Raw genomic sequence first — 20760 nt, 5'->3', positions numbered from 1 at the left:
CGGTGCCGGTGTCGCGGCCGGGCCGCCCCGCGCGCGGCAGGTGCCGTGAAGGTCTCCCGGCAACCGCCCGGCCAATGGCGGCGGCGCGGGGCGGGGCGGGCACGGCGCGGGTTTAACCCCGCGGGGCCCGGCCGGGCCGCACCGGCCGCGGGGCTCGCTCGGGAGTCTCTTCCCTCCTCCTTCTCCTCCTCCTCCCTGCCGCAGCAGGTGGGGGGTGCTCGGGCTCCTCCGCCCCGTCGCGGGCGGGGCGTTGGGCGCGGCGGGTAACGGCGGCCCCGGCGGGGCGCGGGCGAGGCGGCGGCCGGGGGCGGAGGTAGCGGCGCTGCCGGGCCGGGCTGGGTTGGGCTGGGCTGGGCTCTCCTGCCGAGCCCGGGGCTTGTGGCGCTCCCGGGGTCTGGGCTCGCCCCGGGCCGGGGGAGGGCCCGTGCGGGTCGTGGGTGCTGACATGTGCTCCCTTCCCTCAGGCTCCGGCTGAGCGGCGGGGACGAGGGAGAGCCGCGGCGGGGCTGGGCTGTGCCGGCGCTCCCCCGGCGCTCTAGGGCCCAGCGGTTGCTCTCTCCGGGAAGCTACAAGGGGCAGATGCTCGGAGGTGAGAGCCCTAAAGCTTTCTACTGAGTCAGGGGATTTGTGCCTGCTCGGGCTGAGCTGGCGGCTCACGTGATGTACGAGTACAGGTTCCGTAAGCGACTTGGGCATTTTTTTAAACGTTATTTAAAATTTTATTTATTTGCAGCAAAGCTACTTTAAATTTGAAGATTAAATCGTAATGCGAGACTAGTTTGTAGTGTTCCTGCATCCCCAGATTGTGTAGAATGCTCTGCTGCTTGCAGTGCTGAGTGAAATAGTTAAGTAGAGCTCCATAGGCTGCCAAGGTATGATAGGAATTTCAGGGCAATGACTTAAAATAAGAAGTATTCCAAGTCAAATGTGAACGTATTAGGTAAATTTTAAAAATTAACTTTGAAACAAGACCTAGAGAAATTATTTGGTACAATGAATGGGGATTTCAGCTTTTAAGTGTTTCTGGGGGAAGATGTTGTTTCTATGTTTGTTTTTTTGAGGGGGGAGGGGATGGGGGCAAAAAGCTGTGATACTAATATCAGTTATAATTTGGACCAAAAGATCACGAGGGGGTAACATCAGGCTCATGGGGCTCAATATCTTGGTTCTGAAGCTGGCAGCAGATGCCAAGGAAAAGATGTTAAGTACAGTTTGGTTGTACAGCAATGCTTTTATCTGTGTATCCTCCCAAGATGCTGCAGTCTGGAGTTGAAGGATTTCTGAGCAGAGGCTGTATCTGTCTTGTAAAATGTAATAGATGCTGATGGATGTTTTTTGAAAAATTGTAGCCAGTTCATATATTGAGTGTTCACAGCATCTCATGGTAATGCGAGTCCACAGTTTAATTGTGCTTTATGTGGGAAATATGCCCTTATTTCCCAGCTTTTGCACTGAGTGTTTCATTTCATTCTTTATAACTGCTGTGTTAAAAGAAGCAAAGAATTTTTTTCTGTGTGTCGGTCCTGTTTCTCCAGCTGTTTCCTCTTCTAGTTGAAAAGTCACAGCCTATTAGTTTGTTGTATGAAAGCATTGCTTGGCCTTTCTTACACCATATTTAGGTATATTCTGCCTTTTTTTACAGGGAAGGTTGTACCTCTGTGAGGTATTTAAGGTGCAGAAGCTTAGTATTCATCAGGAGACATAATGGTAGTCTCTTCTGTCATCTGCTCCAGGGTTCTGTTAACTGCCTGGGAGCTGTTATTTCCACAGGACTAATCATAGGGACTTGGATCTCTTCCTGCATGATAATGCCTAACTAGAGTCTGATTTAAGTGCCTAGCACTTGGAGTTGTCTTTCATTTTGTTAGTTTGTGTTTATGAACAAGGAATTTCAGCTGCTGGTTTTTGTTATTAATTTGTTCAATATGAACCTTCTGCAGTTCGTCATTTAACCTGTGTTTATTTTTGTGAATAACTCGGTATAGTACATGAGTATATCACGTATTCATCACCTTTTTTAAATTTACTGAGCAGCAATGCCTGCACAGACGCCTTTGTGACTCTAATTTTTGTCTCTTTGCCACTTTCATGTACTTCATTTACCCTTCTGTAACTTGTTCCTACACTTTGCCCTTTCCCCTTTATAATCGGTCATTAATAAATTTCATAACGTCTTAGTTTAAGAGCTTTTGGAGGGAACATTGTGAAAAGCTTTTTGAAAATCAAGTTATGCTGTCTTGCCCGGCTGTGTTGGATGATTCCTTCTTCCAGAGCACTGTGGCAGACTTGTTAGTGTTCCTTCCTTCCACAGAAGGTATGCTGACACTTCACCACTCCCATTTGTTTGGAGTTATCAAGTCTTTTCTGTGACATGTTTTGATTAACAGAAACCTAGAATTTACAGGAGAACTATTCCTTGAATTCCCTGGTAATCGCTAGAGAAATTATGTAGCTATCTTCTTGCTTTCCATGCCTGATTTAAGTTTCAGGTTATATGCTACTGAAACATGTAAGTTTCCTAATTTCTGATATCTGGAATACTGGTTCTGGCTCTGCCCAGTAAATATCTCGCCAGTTTCAGGAACTGATAAAATATTGGTTTGCTTTTTTTATAAAGTTGTCTGCTTGCAGAGACAGCTGTAGAGTTTGGCTAAAGCTGACCTCAGGAAGAAGAGGAGGACATGCAGAAGATGGTTTCTGAGGTTCTCCTATGTCTGTGTCTGGTAACAGAATGTTCTGCTCTGGCTGCATATAGTAAGTGGTTTGTGAATGCAAAGGGAGAAATGCAGTTTTGAAGATTAACAATGGAGTTATTGTTTAGTGATAGGAGAATGCTAATGTGAAATCTATCGTGTTGGTTTCAAAATGTGATAGGACTTTGGGAGCCAGATAAAATGTTTCCATGTGTTTCAATTTTTTTCAGTGATTGTATTAACAGAATTTCAGTCATCTGTGTACATAGTATGTAGGGTTGAATATCGAGGTAGTACATCAGATTATATTCCTTGTAACCTGAGTGTTTGAGGCAAAGATCATAACAGAATAGTCATTGAACACTGAATTTATCGGATGTAAGAGGATATTTTTGTGTAATTATATGTGTTGAGAAGATTGAATTTTTATTTTCTTAAAACCCTTTGTGATTTTAATTTGTTTTCCTGTTTGTTTTTTTAAGTGAAATGGAGGGGAGACACGTAGTTGGGATTTTGGAGTATGATATATTCAGAATGAACAGAGACTTCATACTCACAGGCTGGGTGGTTTGAACTGATTTTTCATGTTACTTTTGACAATACTGGGAAATTCAGCTGAAAATCTGATATTACTTAAAGTTTCCATGGAATGTAGATAAGTTGAGGGATTTCTTCACCCTCATTTTGAAGTTAATAGATTAATTATTAAATTGCCACAATTTTTTAAGTGTGGGAAGAAAAATATGGGCTCAGATTTGATTGCAAGAGGCATCATTAAAATTACAATATTAAATAAAGGTCACTAAAACGGTAATAGATTTTTAGAGGAAGGTCTTCTTTTTACTGTAGCATCATCACTGCATTTAATGTATATATTACTATAAATAATATATATCATTATGCTAATGATAAGCTGTTATTAGGAATTCTGTAGAGAGACAATAAATGTCAAAACTCTAGAGGAAATGCAGGGACTTTCATAGTGATTACATGAATTGAAGCAAGTATATATCATGACATCAGGCATTTATTTGTAAACCTTCAATATCATGTCTAGAGTGTACCCTAAATTTACCTGGACTTTTGTGTCTTTTTGTCTATCCCGATAAAAGCCATCTGTGTGACATCTGTGGATTACTTGACAAATGTGAAAGCTTTAAGCAGCTCCATAGCTCCCTTGGGGTACTATTTTAGTGTAAAAGAATCACATTGGTCTTCAAGTAACCGCTAAGTACCCCCGCAATTTTACAAGTTGAAACACATGCATGTCACAAGTTGTAGTATTTGAAATATACAGAGATGGAATGTTGGACAATTTCTGGTTGATGCTGACTCTTCAGACTTAGTTCTGAGACACTGCAGCTCTCCAGAGGTGCCTTTCCATATCCTCCCTACCTTGGGGTGGATAGAAGTTTTCTGGGTTAGCAGATACTGCATTTCCCACTTGTGTCACACCCTGGCTGGGGTCGGGATGACCAGATGGTGCAATATGATCACAGCACAGCACTGTGACAGTTCTCTGCTGATTGTTTGAGTGTGTTTTACAAATCCAATTACAACTACTCCTTTTCAAGTTTAAACATGATATTTAGAAACTTTAATTGTGCTGGATTGTGTTAAGTTTATAATTCTACTTCTTGCTGCTTATAATTTTCAAGTTTTTATATGGCCTGAACTCAGACTTACTTAATCAGATTTCTGTCTTAAATCTTGGCACATTTATTGTCAGTTGCTCTCCTGTGCCCCAAAACACATACCTGTAATTTTATGAACAGCTTCTTTCAACTCTTTGAGATTATGAAATATAATAATTTTGAACTTTAATCATGTTATTGAAAACAAAAATGTATTTATTAGTGAATTTTCTAGAAGTTTCTGCAAATATTTCTGTAGTGTTTTGTCCAAAAATTCCTACGTTGGCTTTCAAAGAAGTTCTGGTATGTTATTACCATGGCGATGCTTTTTTATTAAGTTCTTGGGGCTTTTGTACTTCACTTGTTCCATCTAGCACTTAAATGCTTTGGTTTGACTACTACTTCCTTTGTATTAATCAAACTTTCTGTGATTTTTAGAGGGGTATGTGTTGGGGTCTTTTTGTTTGATACAAGATTTCGTTTTTCAGTGAGATGGCTCTGCCCTTGTACTCACACTTTTGAAGTTGGGTCCCTGAGGCTCATTTTTGCACAATCCATCCATGTCTTGGCCTCCAGGAATTTCTTGCTTGGGGGAGGAAGTGACACTGCTAACTGGGGCAATTACCTCTAGAAAGTAGTGGGTGGTTACAGGTTTTTGGGCAAGTCATTAAGAGAAGTAACCCTGTGTACAGGGTAGTCTTGCTAAAGCATCTGCTCTGAATGAATCTGCATGTGATTTGCAGCGTGCCAGTTTAGAGAATCATTGCATTCCTACACCTGGATTAGTCCTGCTTCCAGTCAGACATTGTTTAGAGTGACAGATGCTGTGTCAGAATAATATTGTCAGTGCACAGAGACCTGGGGGTTGATAATCCTGTATGTTCAGTGAGTGCGGGTGCAATCTCTTAAAGAATAAAAGCCAGTTTGTTTGGAGCAGCATATCTAAAATGAGGTAAATGTTTTTGTGGACTTTGCTCGATGGAATTTGTCTTGAGGTTCTTAATAGTCTTTGGAAAAATGTTATTAGATTGCAGGGTTGTGATGTCAGTAATGATACATACTTGTACCTTAATTTTCTGCCTTTTTCTCTTTGTGCACTTATCTATCTGATGGATCCAGCAGAAATGAAAATAGCATGTGAGAAGTGTGTTCTCTAAATATTTATTGACTTTGAATTCCATTTTAAAAGCACTGTTGTCTAGTTAATTTGTGAACATCTTGTTTTTACATGGGGGGAAAAAAAGGAAAAACACACATAAATCAAGCATAGAGAGAAAGCAGGACAAGCCATTTCTTTAACAAGACAGCAACTAAATTGTTACATTGACTGTTTTCTTGCTGCCTTATGTGTACTTTCTGATCTGAAAGTTTTCACGGGCTACTAAATTGCAACACATGTGAGGAATAACTGTTTACTTTTTTTCCCATGCACATTTATGAACTTGGAGAAATGTTCATCCAGCTGGATAATAATTAAGAGGTTTTTTTAGTGCTGAGTGTTCTGTAACATGACTGTGCATCGGTATGATTTCCTAAAAACTTGGTTTTTCTTGGACATTGTATTTTGTGCTTTGTCATTTCATAAGGATTTTTACTGTCTGTGTTCTCAAGAGACTTTGGGGATTACAAAATACTTCCCCCTGTCCATTCCTTTCTTTCTCTGCCCAAATGAATTTTTTTTCAACATTGATAAAAATATAAGGTTTTGGTGTCAGAAATTTAGAAGTTGCCTAGCCAAAGTGTTTATTGGAACATTAACAAGAGGTTAGGGAAGAACATCCCTGTGCTCTAAAATACACTGAATCCATCTAAAACAGAATTTAGACTTTGTTCCAAAGCGTTGGTTGAAACAAAAGGGGCCTTCTTTTCTGTCAGGTGGAAAGTTTGTTTCCCTGAAGTATCATTGTTCCCATAACAGCTGATGGGTTATGCTGTCCAAAGCTTTAGCGTCCAAGCTGGATTTAAAGTTTCCAGCAGTGAGAGATAACTAATGCTATTATGTGCCTTCTTGCTGTGTGGTGGAGGTGGGGTCAGGGGACAATCAGTTTGTTCTTTTCTTGGAGCGGGTGGCTTCCCTTTGGTTTCCAGAGGGGCTGTGCCAACAATGGTAAAGCTTCTCCTATTTGTTTCCTTCAACAATTTTGGAGTTTCTGCAAGGAAGCAAGCAACTTGCTAGGGAAAGGCAATATTACTAAATGTGTAAGTTAATTTAAATGGTTAAATAATTATTAAAAGCTCCTTTGCCTTCTGCCAGTATATCCTCTCTAGAGCCTTTGTAATACATCTCTTTAAGTAACAATCCCATTTAGACAGACATATGTTAATACTTCATACAAATGTATGTTAACAAAATTGCTTCCTGGTTATATATGGCAGGAAAAAATATTTGGCTTGCTCTGTTTTCTCTGATGTACATCAACAGAAGCAACTAGTTATCTATAGTATGAGTCTTTATTTTCCTGTGTGCATGGCATTTTAGCTTTAGTTAATGGTTTACAAGACAGTTAAGGCTAAATATAGATAGATGCATCATTTTTACAGTGTACTATTTGCTATGCTTACTGTGTTCCAAATTTAGGGTAAAGAAATAGAAAAATTTCACGTGGTTCAAGTTCAGTAGTCACTCTCCTGTGCCTCTTTTAACCTTCTAGTGGTATTAGCTGCTTTTGTTAATCTGAAATGCTCTTGCTATTTTAGGAGATGCCTACGTAACACACGTTGCCAGCAATTGTACTAAATACTTTGCTGCTGAACCAGTTGCTCAGGTACCCAGCCTGTCTCTGTTGCTATGGGAGATTGGAAGGCTATAACTGTGCCAGTGCTGTCATCAGGTAAACTGGGAATATTTTGAATTTACTTGATTTGCTGATTTTACCAGCAATGGTACAGCAGCTAAAGAGAGACTGGAGTTTTGTCTATGACATATTTGAGTAGTTAAAGAGCATGGTAAATAATACATAGTACAAACAGTGCTTTGCTAATGTAAAATACTCTACTTGCACGTGTATGGAAAGGTTAAGAACTTGCAGTCACATTTTATTTTATTTTATATAATCACGTCTGTCAATGTATCTTGTGTTTTCAAAGATTTCTTGTTTTATATTCTTTTGCTTAATAAATTGGTTACAAATTTGTTAAAGGAGTAAATATTTTCTTGCCTATTTCTACTTAGTGGAAGATTAAATTACAGCATACACTTAATAAGTATGATAATACCATACATTCTACAAGAATTTTACTGAATGCACATCTCTTGCACCTGTGTTATAGTAAGTCAGTAAAAAGAAAGTGTGGTCAGTTTTTTCTTGGTGGATGAGTAAAATTTGAAAGGTACAACATTTTCAAGTGTTATTGAGTCTAAATCTTCAGTGGAAGTTTATTTTTTATATATATTGTGAATTGTTTAATGGTAGTCTAGATCAAATTCTGAGCTCTAGAATCGAAATTTCTGTAAATAATAACTTGAATACATAAGGGTTTGATTTTATGTGATGTGTTAAAGTAATAGCTGTTTTCTTCTAAATGTTTAACTTTTAGATAGCAAAATTGTATTTCCATATACCTCAGAAAGAAAGAGATCTCCTACAAGCATGAACTCACAAGTGCTACGCTTGTCACTGCCTTCACCCAAAAACATGCACAGCTTTTTTGGTGCCTTCTGCACAGAAGAGAATCTTGAACAGAGTATATCCTATATTGATAGGGTAAGCAGATCTTTCTGTTTATTGGAGATTGTCACCTGCACACAATAAATTCTGGCAAAAAAGATTGGCTGGATTAAGAAGGCTTCTTCCTTAGTGCCCAGAAGCTGAAGCTGGTGGGAAGTAAGATTCAGGTTTTCCCCCTTCATACAGGATTTCACCTGATATTGATTCTGTCTTTTGGAGTATGGTGGGAGATTGATCCAGTTATTGATCTCATTCCCCTCCCCTCTTGTCTTTTACCAGGAATTAACAACAATGGGCTTTCCTTCTATTTATGCGGAGTCCAAAGGAAAAGAATTAAATTTAGTATCTATCATAAATTGTATGAATGAATTACTTGTACTGCAGCACAAGAACCTTCGAGCTCAGGAAGAAGTAGAAATACAGCATTTGAAGCTGGGAAGTGATATGGATCACTTACAGAACTGCTATGCTAAGTTAAAGGTAGAAAACAAGATCATTCCACTAGAATTATGCAGCTCCCTACATTTTTAACAGCTAGTCCTTTTTTTGGTTTGTTTTTCTTTTTTTTCTACCCAGTACTAATTTGCAATTGTATTTTCATGTGTGTTTTGGGGATTTTGAAAGTCTTTTTATTTTTTCCAAAGAAAATGCTTTAAAGTTAATGAAATATGAATTAATAAGAGAACTTCAAATTACTTAGGATGTTAGCCTCCTTAATCAAGGAAGGAGGAAGACTGTTTGCATTGGGAATGTTAATGTACACTTTGGGTGAAAATATTAAACACTTCAGTTCCTATCATTTAGTATTGCTTAAAAGGGTGTGCTCAGCTCTAAAAGATAAATTGCCAATGTAAAAAGTAAAAGCACAGATCACTCTTCTAGTGCAGGGTTTTATTAGTCTTTTTCCATATCCTAAAATTAGCTTTTTCCATGTGGTTTTTTTGTTGTTGGAGTCCTTGAACATTCAGCTACAGAATCTCTTTGTAAGAATTGCTCAGAAACTGTTGTCAAACCAGAAGTTCCTAAGCTTCGTTTTATCACAAGATAAACATATGCTCAAGGCCAGTCCCTGTGGAGTAGCTGATATGTTGGAAGTTCCTGGGTGCACTTGTATGTGCAGTCATATTAGAAAAGACTTGATTTTTCTCTTAATTCTGTCAAGAAAATAAAATTTTAAAAAAAGAGAAAATATTTCAGTACATGATTCGGTGCATTTTTAGTTTTGCTTTTCATTTGGACTGGTTGGCACTATCTCCTTGAGAAATACTGCTGTAGATTTTCAAAATCATAGTAGCCCTTTTGCTGAGATTGGTCATGTAGAAGGATTTTGATGACATTAAAAGTATTCTGCAGCTGCATTGATTTTTATACAAACACTATAAAATGTTAGGTTCTAGAACACTCCAGTTGCTTTCCCTAGATGAATAGCTTTAAGGGAAGAGAGGGAAATCTTAGTACTGCATGAATCCCAGGGCATTTAATTTGGCTGTCAGCTTGTGAGGTTTCTCATGTAGATTCTTTGATACTATACAGCTATCCTCTGAACTTCCATTGTTGTGTTTCCTGTACTTCACTGTGGCTTGTTTAGAAGTTCTTGTTGCTTAAATATATCTACATATTTGTACTTCACTGCACATATGAAGGAAAAGCTTGTATATAGTGTTTGACTGTCATTTAAGCTGTCAATTTCAGGTCTGAGTCTTATTTGTGGACAAAACTTTCTGAAATGCTAGTTTTGCATCGTCTTTTATAATGAGATCATCTGTCTAGCCTTCTCTGTATATGTGAAATGTTCCATTTGCATTGTTATAGTCCTAGTCTGTATATCTGTTAATTGTACTCTTGATTATTCAAGAGAAATGCTCCAGTAAAACTGTAGTTACAACTTCATACAGGTTGCTTAGTATCCACCTCCCTCTCACAGTACAGATATGCTTAGAGAATCCTGACTTAATGAAAAAGTCCTAACTGTAAAAAATATCTGAAATACCGAGCAATATCTCAAGTGAGGTGGTTTGCCAGTTTGGTTAAGATAGCTTGTTTGCTTTGGTTGGTTGGATTTTTTAAAATCTTATGTTTTTAATTCTTATTGATACTGAACTATCAACACTTTTTCTAGGAACAGTTGGAATTATCTAAAAGGGAAATAGTTGGGCTTCAGGAAAGAGACAGACAACTGCAAAGCAAGAACAGAAATTTGCACCAGTTACTTAAAAATGAAAAGGATGAAGTGAGTTATTTTGTACATTAACACAAGTCATTATATAGATATTGAAGAATTTTTTTTCTTTTGCACGAAGTCTTGTAATTGCTCATTTTGAATGTGTTTTTTTGTTGGTAAATGTTGTCTTACAAGGTGACTGACATGTTGCATATGGATAATAGAATAATATCCCTATAAGGGATAGGTCCAAGTTACAACAATAGAAGAGAGTATTGCAGATGTGCAGTTTTCAGAGATTTTCTGTACAGCTTTATCAAAAAGTAGGAGGGGCAATAGGATTCAGTCACTTATGCAAACATTTGTGTACACAGGCTTTTGGGATTTTCTTATGATGTTATAGAGGGGAGCATAAGCCCGATAAGAAGGGGGGGAACTCAGCTCAAAACCACAATCTCATAAAACTTAAATATCTTGAAACAATCATGATCAGAAAACACTTTGACATCCATGACACTTCTTAGTTTGGGATTTTGTTTCCTGTATGCTCCTTCCCTAGCATTGTACTTCACATGGCTCCTATGTTTTTGTGAATGTGGCTCCTCTAAGTTTCTGTGAATGTTCTGTGTTCATAAACATATTCATACAGTTGGGAATCACAGTAATAACTGGACACAGTGAACTTCCTGAAGTTCCAGCCTAAGATACAAACATACAGCATATTCAGTAAGGTTAAATCAGAAGATTTTTTAAAACCCCAAAAAATACAACCCTAGGAATTAATAGTACACGTCAAAAAATTACTTTATGGTGTTTTAGTGTTCTTTTAGAACAAATGGAATAGTCTTTTTCAATGTCCTGCTACCCCAAGGAAGAGAAATTTATTTTTTTTAGTGTAAGCCTAACAAGCATGCTTTAAAATTGGAGTAAACCTAGATCCTGAATATGAATTACTGAAAGTAAAGATGTATCTTTCTCTACTGTGTCCAATAAAGGCATTAAAGGTTATGTGATTTATCAGAACATGAATTCAGTTGTACTTTAGAGGAATTATAGTATTATAATCTGCTGCTTATGCTGTGGGTTTTTGCTGAAAGCAAACTACCTCTCCTGAGATAAGTCTGAGATAAGAAGCCGTGGGGTGGGAGAGCTCTTCTGATTCCTTCTGTTGCTTCCTTTCACCAGAAGTACAGTTTAATAAAAGTTTTGTTTTGGGTCATATGTTTTGGTTTCCTGAAGAAATTTATGTTTCTACTTTAGTTGAAGAAACAGCTTTTTGTGGCATTGCTTTTAGGTTCAGAAGCTACAGAACATAATTTCAAGTAGAGCTACACAATACAATCATGATATGAAGAGGAAAGAGAGAGAATATAACAAGTTAAAGGAACGCTTACATCAGTTAGTCATGAATAAAAAAGACAAAAAGTTAGGTAAGTAGCTCTTTGAATTTTACCACAGCAAAATTAGGATATTCTGTATGTTACCCAGAGCCAATTTTTAGCATATTTATCACTGAAGTCAATGCGGCCCTCTTGCAGATTTTATTTGGGTACTGGAATGTTAAAGAAAAAATGCAATATTGCATGTTAAATGACTGTGTAAGACTTTTTTACATTGTTTTCCATAAGATCACTTACCAAGCATAAACCAAATGCTGATCTTTATCAAATGTGGTGGGGTTGGTTTTTTTTTTTTTTTTTTTCCCTTACTAAGGAAAATTTATTCCTAGGATTCCATAGGAATCAATGCCTATGCTAGAACCATCTCTCCTCTATTTTCTTGTTACTGTTGCTATCAAAAGATTTTGGATAATGTCATAAACACTGTATTGTTCCAAGCAGTTTCCATCAGGAAGGCACAGCGCATGAGATTTTTACTCTGGGGATATTACATTCTGCTTGTGGTTAGCCCAAGTAATGAGAGGTTTGAGAGGAAGTAACACAAGGCAAATGTACTATCCTGTACTATGTGAAGTGAGGGGAAACCAGATCTCCTTTATCAGTATTTATGTTGTACTGCCCAAAAATGGTGTTTAAGACATTAGTGCTATTTACCATGTAGTTTTCTCTGAAAAATGGCTGAAAATGGATAATGTTGTTAGGTATTAAAAAAGAAATGTACCTCTTGGTTGATATAGCTGGCCTGAAAGTATTTATGTAATATATCTCCAGTGGAAGGGAAGTGCTGCTCTTGTCCACCTGCCACCCCCAAACTCAGCTGCTTGCCAGCTGTAGTGCATGTTTTAGTAAGCTCATTTAGCTCACTAAACCAAAAGAAAACTATTCGTGTCATTGCCAAGATGGTTCTCTGCTGACTTAGTTTACTGAAAGTCCCTGTGGTTAAGCCAAACCAGGCTAGGACACAGTAGGATGAACACCTACTTTGGTGCAGAAAAATCTTTAGATAACAGATCAGTAAGCTCTAGAAACTTCACTCTGAGATCAGCACAACTTAAACATTCTCGATTTCAAGTGGCTAGTATGAGTTCAAGTATCAGTGAGGTGAAAATAGCAGTGTTTTAACACTGGCTACTATTTGCTTGATAATTAACTAGCTTGGACCACTAATCTGTAGTCTCATATTGAGTTTGGGTTTTTGTTGATGGTGTGATTGGTTTTTTTATTTTATTTTATTTTTATTCAAATGTGGACAGAGAAGTTTCTTTGTTTTGAGGAATACCTTATGAAAGATTAATAAATTCCTTACCTTTAACAGGAGATAAAACTGGCATTACTGTCAGAATGAGCATAGAGTTGATACATTGATATAAAGGTTGAAATAAGGATGAATGTGTCATTAAGAAATGCATAAAAAAGCTAAGACAGGATGAGAATACATCCTTCTGAATTTCCAAACTCAAAAACTTATCTTTTTCTTTGACTATGCTATTTTTTGCTTTAGGTAGGGTCATGTGGTTTCATATGAGTCTGAAGATTGAGGGGGAAATTTGAGTAATGTGATCTTTTTATAATAACTACATATCAATGCAATGTCATCTAAATCTTTATCTATTTGCATGTTGTTTCACACTTTGAAATATCCTTTTCATTTGTAGCTATGGAAGTTCTAAATTATGTTGGTAGAGCTGATGGGAAGAGAGGTGCATGGAGGACTGATAAGACAGAAGCCAGGTAGTTGTCTTAGAACAACATTAATTGAAGCATGTATAAGGGCTGTTATGTTGTTACTATAAGATTATTTCTTCCAGAAACGAAGAAGAAATGTACAAAGTTCTGTTAAGTGATTATGAACAACGCCAAAAGCAGCTTTTGCTGGAAAATGCTGAGCTAAAGAAAGTTCTTCAGCAAATGAAGAAAGATATTATTTCACTTCTTCCACCACAGAAACAAAAACCTAAAGAAAGATCTGAAGATGGGCTGGCAAGTATTCTTCAATTAAAATTAATCCCCATAGTAGTTTGGTATTGTGCTGGAGTAATTTGATATTTATTTTAAAAACACTGAAACCTCTGAGAGTTGCAGTGGATTTCACATCATGTTCTTTGCTTGAAATCCATCCATGTTTAAATGTTCTGCTCTCTGTGAACAATGCACAGTGTATTTTTTCCAGTAAATTAAAAGCTGGAAAATATTTTTTGAATGAATTTAAATGCGGTAGCTACTGGTATGTAATTCTGTATTGCAATGCAAAATACTGGATTTTGCATGCCTGGGGGTTTTTGCTTGTTTGTTTCCAGATTTTAAGTATTTCTTTATACAACATGTTTTTATTGCTGTGGCTGTGTAGAAAAGCATTAGATTCTCTGTGTTGCCTTCTTTATGAAGTGTTAGTACTTTTCTTAACTTGTCTGGATGACTTGCCCCCATACTGGGCAAGTACTGCTTAAATCTGACATCAGAACTCAGCAGTCTGAACCTGTCTAGGTTGAAGATGTGAGAGTGACTGAGTCTTGCTAGCTGACCCACAGCCTCTGTGGTGGGGTTCTGGGGACTGCCTGGTCACTTGCCTCCTCAGCATTATGCTGTCAGGGAATTGAACTCCCTGAGAGTCAAATTTCCCTGGATGGAAAAATCATGCCTTTATGTAAGGGTTTTCTTTCTCTTCAGTAAATTGGATCTATGCACATATTTATATAAAAGCAAACACACTTATTTGGAGGTGTGAAATGGTTGGCAGCTTCCTGTTTCTGTTCCTACAGGTGCTGTCAGACCAGGAGGAAGATATTGGAGAATTAAATAAAGAGAATATGTGGGAATTATCTTGTGAAACTGTGCGAGAACAGCTTACCAACAGCATTAGAAAACAGTGGCGAATGTTGAAAAACCACGTTGAAAAGCTGGATAATCAAGGTTGGTGTTTAACTGCATTATGCGTACGTATAAAATACATTTTAGAAAAATTAATGCAGATGTGGCACTTTGAAATAATTGGATGCAAAATAGGCAATTCCCTCTTGAAGGCCTTGTCTTGCCACATCCTCTGAGACTTCTTGTGGCATTCTAAAACAAACTGACTGATGGTTTGGTGCTGGACTCTTCTCATTTCCAGCTGTTAAACAGCATTAAGACAGCTAAAAATATATAAAATTCTTTCCTAGTATTATTTTCCCATGCAAGTAAATGCAGCCACTACCACAGGGATGTTTGCTGTCAAGAGTAAGATTGAGAAGGTCATGCATGCAATTGCAAATAAAAGAGCAGATGGCCTTTGAGAGTATGTTTACACCCTAGAAAAGATTTCAAGAATGCTTGTAATACTTTTTTTGGTGTAAGTAACTGAAAAATAAGCATCAGGAAAAATGTTACAATTATTTGCTCTTTTTTTGGAATCATCTTCTAGGGTTTTTAGTTTATAGGGATGACCATGGTATATCCCTTTAGGATTCTATTAATGTTCAAATACTGGCTTTAGGGGATCTAAACTTGGCTTCTTACAATCATTGCGATTTAGCTATGCATTAAATTAAATAAACCACCATGTAATTGTACAAAATACAACCATTTCTGTAATTCATTCCCTTACTGCAATGAAAACATGCATCCAGTGTTTGTTAGCTCCATTTCTCCTTCACAGCACTTGAAAGGAAAGGCTTTCTTTTTATATCGGTGATAAATATAGTTACTGTCATATTTTTATGAACACATAAGCCCTTTAAAAATGAACTCAGAAGAATGGACTAGCAACATGTTAGTGAAAAAAAATCTTTAGTTGTCTTTAGTTTTCTTTTAAATGACTGCTGAAACACGTGAGGATTTTGTGTAATGCTTACTGCAGTGTAGATGGTGGGTTTACCTTGGGGAATGTGAAACAGCCATGTTTTCATTGCTTTTCTTGTTTTCTGAACTGGATTTGATGGATAATTACTTGTGTAGCATCAATTTTGTATCTCTTGTCTCTGGTAGAAATGCTTTTGAGTATACTTTGTATCTTTCAGACTGAAACAAATAGTCTAAAACCTTTTGCTCTTCCAAAGAGACTCTGATATGAGGTGTTGGGGTTTTTTAAACTTGTATTAAAGATGCTTTCTTCCTCCCATTTAGTGTCACGTGGACATTCAGGAGCTTGGAATGAAAAAGATGTCATTTCAAGAGAAGACCATGAGCTAGAAACTGAAAAGCTAGAGTTAGAGATTCAGCAATGTAAAGAAATGATCAAAACTCAGCAACAGCTCTTACAGGTAGTAAGGCTTTATTTTTTCTTATTTTTCTCAATTGAATCCAAGTGTATTTTATTTAACATTCTACTCTTCTTACCTCTGAGCTGTTCTCCATTCCTTGATCATGATTTTAAAATAAAACAACTTAGTGGGTTGTCTAACTGTGCTAGTGGCTTGGTTAATAATTTAAGGACTTTTTATTCCTGGTAGGAATAATTCTGGGGGCTAAACAAAGGTGAGGCTGCCTGAACAGGGACGTTCTGATTGCTGTCTGAAATCTGCCCCCACTACCCTCCAGCTTGATATCTACTGCATTTCTATATTAAACTTTCCATATTAAACTTCAACCATTTTTCTGATAAAACTGAACCTGTAGAAATACTGTACCTCTTAAGTCACTCACAAATTAACATGTGTCTTTTGTTGCTTTATACTACAGCAACAGCTTACATGTGATGATGACACCACTCTGTTACTACAAGACTGCTATTTGTTGGAAGAAAGAGAGCGTCTTCAAGAAGAATGGAGACTATTTCGAGAACAAAAAAAGAATTTTGAGAAGGAACGAAAAAGTTTTACAGAAGCTGCTATTAGATTAGGACTTGAGGTATTAGAAAAGGGAGCTCTTATGGAAGATGAATTACAAGTCTTTCTTTTATACATGCTGAAGTGCAGCCATCCAGCAATATCTGCTTCTGATGTCTATAGAGAAAGATCATTGCTATACTGTATAAAACATCTTTGGTTGTTCTGGAAGATCATTCTCTTGGCAATTCAAAAAGCCAAGGGTTTTGTGTGTATTGGAAAATAGTTTCTGCAACTGGAACTAAACCAATTTTGTTTCAGCTTTTGAAATATCTTAAGTGCTTCCAAAATTTATTAACTAAATCCGTTAGGTATTGCTAAAGTTTGGTTTCCTACAAAAGTAAGGCCTATGCAAATTTCAGTCAAATTTGGTGTCAGGGTTGAATCTCAAAGGTACTTGATTTCTAAACTTTGGTGAAAACCAGTGACTTTTGCAAAAACACCAAGTAATTACAACGTTTCCCTTGGTAGGGTCATTATCTGTTCTGGTTTTGTAGTTCAGCTGGCCAGTACTGAAAGTCAGGGTAGATGTCTGTGAATGAGCTCTAGCACATGTCCTTTGGTCTAGTCCATAGTTAAGATCAAAAATGTGAAGGGGCTTACAAGTTTGGCAGGGAAAGGTCATGATGATGTGACTGTGAAACTAGGATGGTACAGATATGACAGGAAAAAAGCCATTGAAGGAAAAAAGAAATGGATTTCATTGCTTACAGGCCATCTTGCTTTGATGTGCAGAGCAGAAAGTTGGAGTGGGATGTGATTAAAATTTATAAAGCTGTGGATTCAGTTTAAGCAGATGAAAACGCTACTGTTGTTCACCAAATCCCTCAAGAGTTGGACTAGAGGGAACTCCTAATTTTGAAATTAAGTCAAAAACATACCCAAAAAGGTACCTTTTTTTCTTATAGTTAGGTAGTTGACTTTTGGATTTTTTTTTCAAAGGAGATTGTAAATTCAATGCGTACCATCAAGTTCAAAACGCAGTTGCCTGAGCTTATGGGCAACACACAGATAATAAAAATGGGGAACCAGGGGGTGCCTTTCAGTATCTAATCAAATGGCTTTTGGACAAGAACCTGTGAGGGAATGCACTGCAGAAAGTGGCCATGCTCATAAATAGCATCTCTTGTGGCCACTGTTGGAGACAGAGTACAGAGCTAACTGGCCAACCTATCTGACCCAGAATATAAAATACTCTAGATTTTACTTAAGCTGCTGGGGATAGCAGTAGTTCATATGGTGGTAACTACTAACTGTGACTAATTTAATTTTATTTGCATTTTAATGAGTTGGTTAATTTCATGTTGCACGTTGAATTCAGCTTTTAAAGTCGTGAGTGATAATAAACAATAAGTGTTTGTCTGGAAATGTTTAGGACTACATTGCAGTGTAAGTATAACTGCTCATGCTTCAGCTTGTCAGAATGCTGAAATATGAAATGAGAAGCAATGCTGTAAGCTTTGTAGGTGTTTGTGAAAGTTTGCGTTGGAGTTCAGCTTCCTCTGTTTTTCTACTGACATAGAATAGGAGCATCCTGTTTCACTGATGGTTTTTGGAGATGAAATACTTTGTTGCTTGATTCCAGAGCCTTTGGATCTCTTATGGGTTGTCTGTTAGGCATTATTTTCTTTCTCTGTGCTCAGAGGAGCTAGAAAGTAAAACAGTAAAACAACCCCTTTTGCTTTGCCTCTGTTTTAGGCAGAAGCAATCAGTGGTATTTTCAATGTAATTTTTCCCTGTTTGGAAGGTTTAAGCAGTAATCGTTCCTGGCAGCTGCCTTGGATGAGGGCTGCTCCAAGAGGTAGTGCTGCTCTGAGGGGGATGGGGAGCACAGGAGATAGTGTCACTGGAGTGAAGAGCAGTAAAGTGAAAGGATTACTCAGATCTCTGTGGATTAGACTGTGGGACTTGGCTTGTAAGTGCCTCCTCAGCCAATCCTTGTTGGGCTCAAAAGCTTGCTCACAGACAGTATTTGCTGTGTTAAGCTGCTGGCTCTCCTTAGTGACATGGGCATGTTACAACTTTGGCTTTCTGAAGTAGAATAGCATCAGTTGAATGTGGACTAGGCTTTTTGTTGTGGTCATAAGTGTAAACTGTCATTTTTTTTTTTTTTCTTTTCTTAGAGAAAGGCATTTGAAGAAGATAGAGGAGCATGGCTGAAGCACCAGTTCTTAAGTATGACTGCTGATTGCAAGTCTGAAAATGTGACTACAAGTGCCTTCTTAAGAAGCAAGTATTTGGTTCAAATTATGTTATTGCACGGTTTCTTTTTCTTCCTTTCAACTATGCAACTATGAACGAAACAATTAAAAACCAAAAGGTCTCAAGTAAAACTTTACCATGTATCTGTATGCCTCCACATGTCAGGGCAACTAATGGTTCAAAATTTACTTTTAAAAAGGGAATTGTAACAGTAAGACATCTAACTTAATTCTGATTTTGTTTTCTATATTCTGACAAGTTTGTAGGTTTTCATGTGGGTATTAATTATTGTCTATGCATGCTTACTTAAGGAATAAAAAACCTTTAACCTTGTAAAGTGAGAAATTATATTCAAGTGACTTCATATGACCACTGTATGCAAATGCTGCATTTTCAAGTTTAGAGTCCTAATTTTAACATAACTTAATTCAATAGCAATACATAGTCTTAAAGGTTTTATCTATTTATCTATGTCTAGATCAATAAGAGCTATTATTATAGCTCTGCTTTAAGGTCTTTGTGGGGTTTTTTTTGGTTTTTTTTTATTTTGTTTGTTTTTTTGGTTTTGGGTTTGTTTTTTTTTTTTTTTTGAAGCAGAAGACACAAACACTTGAAGGACTTGCTTATTTCCCATGGACTGCAGTTTAACTGATCATGTGTCTCTCTTAGGTTCTGACCCAGACATTCGTTTAGTGAGGTCTGCATCTCGGCAAAGAAAACCTCCCTCTGTGTTGAGTCCTGCTATTTCACCAGAACCTTGCCAGATATCTCAGTATATGGCACAAAACAGGTTTGTGAAACAATGCTGTAGATGGTTTTTAGAGTGCTGAACTCTATGTAACTCTTTTAGCATAATCTAAAGCTTATGGTTGGCGTATAACAAAGGATATTAATCATTATATCATAAAAACAATAATCTGCTTCCATTCAAAGCATTATTTATTTGCATTGTAACTCTTTTTTTCTGCTTCCAGTGTTGCATCAGAAAAACCTGCTGCAGATAACATGCCAAATCTGTGGGTGGAAAGTGATGACAAAGAAGAAACTGAAGAATGCACAAAGTCATGGGAAGACTCTGGAGTTGGCACTCTATGTAGAAACTTGCACATGGAACAGCTGCCTTAGACTTCTAGGGTTGCCTGCTGGGTTTTTGTTAGAGACTTGTCCATAAACTTATCATTCTAAATGAAACAGAATGCTGTGAGTTTGATCATTCTTCTGGAGGATTATGTGGTGGTCTGGATTGTGGTGTGTTTCTATGTGTGTGCACATGGCTTTTATTTTTTAGACCATTTTTTGCCTCTTTCTTGCAACTCTTGAGAGAAAATTTAAAAATATATAAAAGCTTTGATATTTTTCTAGTAACAGAAGCTCTAATTCTGTGAATAAAGCAATGGTCTGAAACTTTGACTGTAATGAAATACTGGATCCAAATGTTACCTTTCATCACAGGCAGAGATAGCACTTTTAGAAATTGTTAATTATTGGAAATATTCATTTATGTCTCAAGTGTAACTGGCATTAAATCCTCTTTTGCCTCGACTTGAATGTACAGTATACTGTAGATTTTTAACAAAACAGGTTCTATATTTATTGTGTGATTTGAAAATACCTCTTTGATATCTCCATGATTTAAAGTGCAAAATCTTTATATATTTGTAAATAGAACAAGTGGTTATGCTGAGAAACCATGAAATGAAACACATGCATACATATTATTTTACATGGCATTTTAAATTGTTTTATAGTGATACTGAGTTTACAGATCCATTAGGACTTTGAATGGTTCAGTGAAGAACCAAAGTATTTCAAATGTGAACAATAAACATGTAATTCTATTCTAAAAAACCCTGGTTCTATGATTTATGTGCAGTGAACTTTAAAGCTACCGTGGTTATAGGGCGGTATACAATGTCTACAAATCTGGTGCTGGTTTTGTATTTTGTTAGTTGTTTTAATTGACTCCAGAATTTTATTTTTTCTGTAGTCTTGGGGGAAGTCTCTTTTGCTTATAATGTGATAAAAATAGCCAAGTTAGAGGTAAGATGATTCAAGGTTTCCTTCACCTTACTCAGTGTGTGTAATTTTCCTTGCCAAGTACAAATCCATCTCTTGTTGGGTTTTTGTGCATCTGTGATCATATATAGCTCTGCATGTGTGATCACTTGTATGGCTCTGATCCCTGTGCAATTGGCCTTCT

The 20760-nt window shown here is 37.3% G+C and overlaps 1 protein-coding gene across 4 annotated transcripts; it reads left to right on the top strand.

The window, feature by feature from the left end:
* The first annotated feature begins 341 nt into the window (after positions 1-341).
* SSX2IP (SSX family member 2 interacting protein) lies at positions 342-20408 on the top strand. 4 transcript variants are annotated; one of them, XM_014883602.2, is made up of 14 exons: positions 342-589; positions 7025-7158; positions 7865-8031; positions 8275-8475; positions 10115-10225; positions 11451-11586; positions 13212-13287; positions 13365-13536; positions 14316-14466; positions 15658-15794; positions 16213-16380; positions 18482-18587; positions 19230-19350; positions 19535-20408. In XM_014883602.2, exons 2-14 carry the CDS (start codon positions 7116-7118, stop codon positions 19683-19685), a joined length of 1740 nt encoding a protein of 579 aa, XP_014739088.2. In that variant the 5' UTR covers positions 342-589; positions 7025-7115; the 3' UTR covers positions 19686-20408. The 4 variants fall into 4 exon arrangements, with proteins under 4 accessions (XP_014739088.2, XP_088026027.1, XP_088026026.1 ...); XM_088169900.1 differs by lacking the exon at positions 342-589 and adding an exon at positions 2788-5471; XM_088169901.1 differs by lacking the exon at positions 10115-10225 and having other exon boundaries at positions 343-589.
* The last annotated feature ends 352 nt before the right edge of the window (positions 20409-20760 follow it).

This window comes from Sturnus vulgaris, chromosome 9 (genome assembly GCF_052056855.1).
Source record: "Sturnus vulgaris isolate bStuVul1 chromosome 9, bStuVul1.hap1, whole genome shotgun sequence".
NCBI classification, from domain to species: Eukaryota; Metazoa; Chordata; class Aves; order Passeriformes; family Sturnidae; genus Sturnus; species Sturnus vulgaris.
Note: the sequence above shows the minus strand (reverse complement) of the source record. Positions and strands in the feature narration are given on the sequence as shown.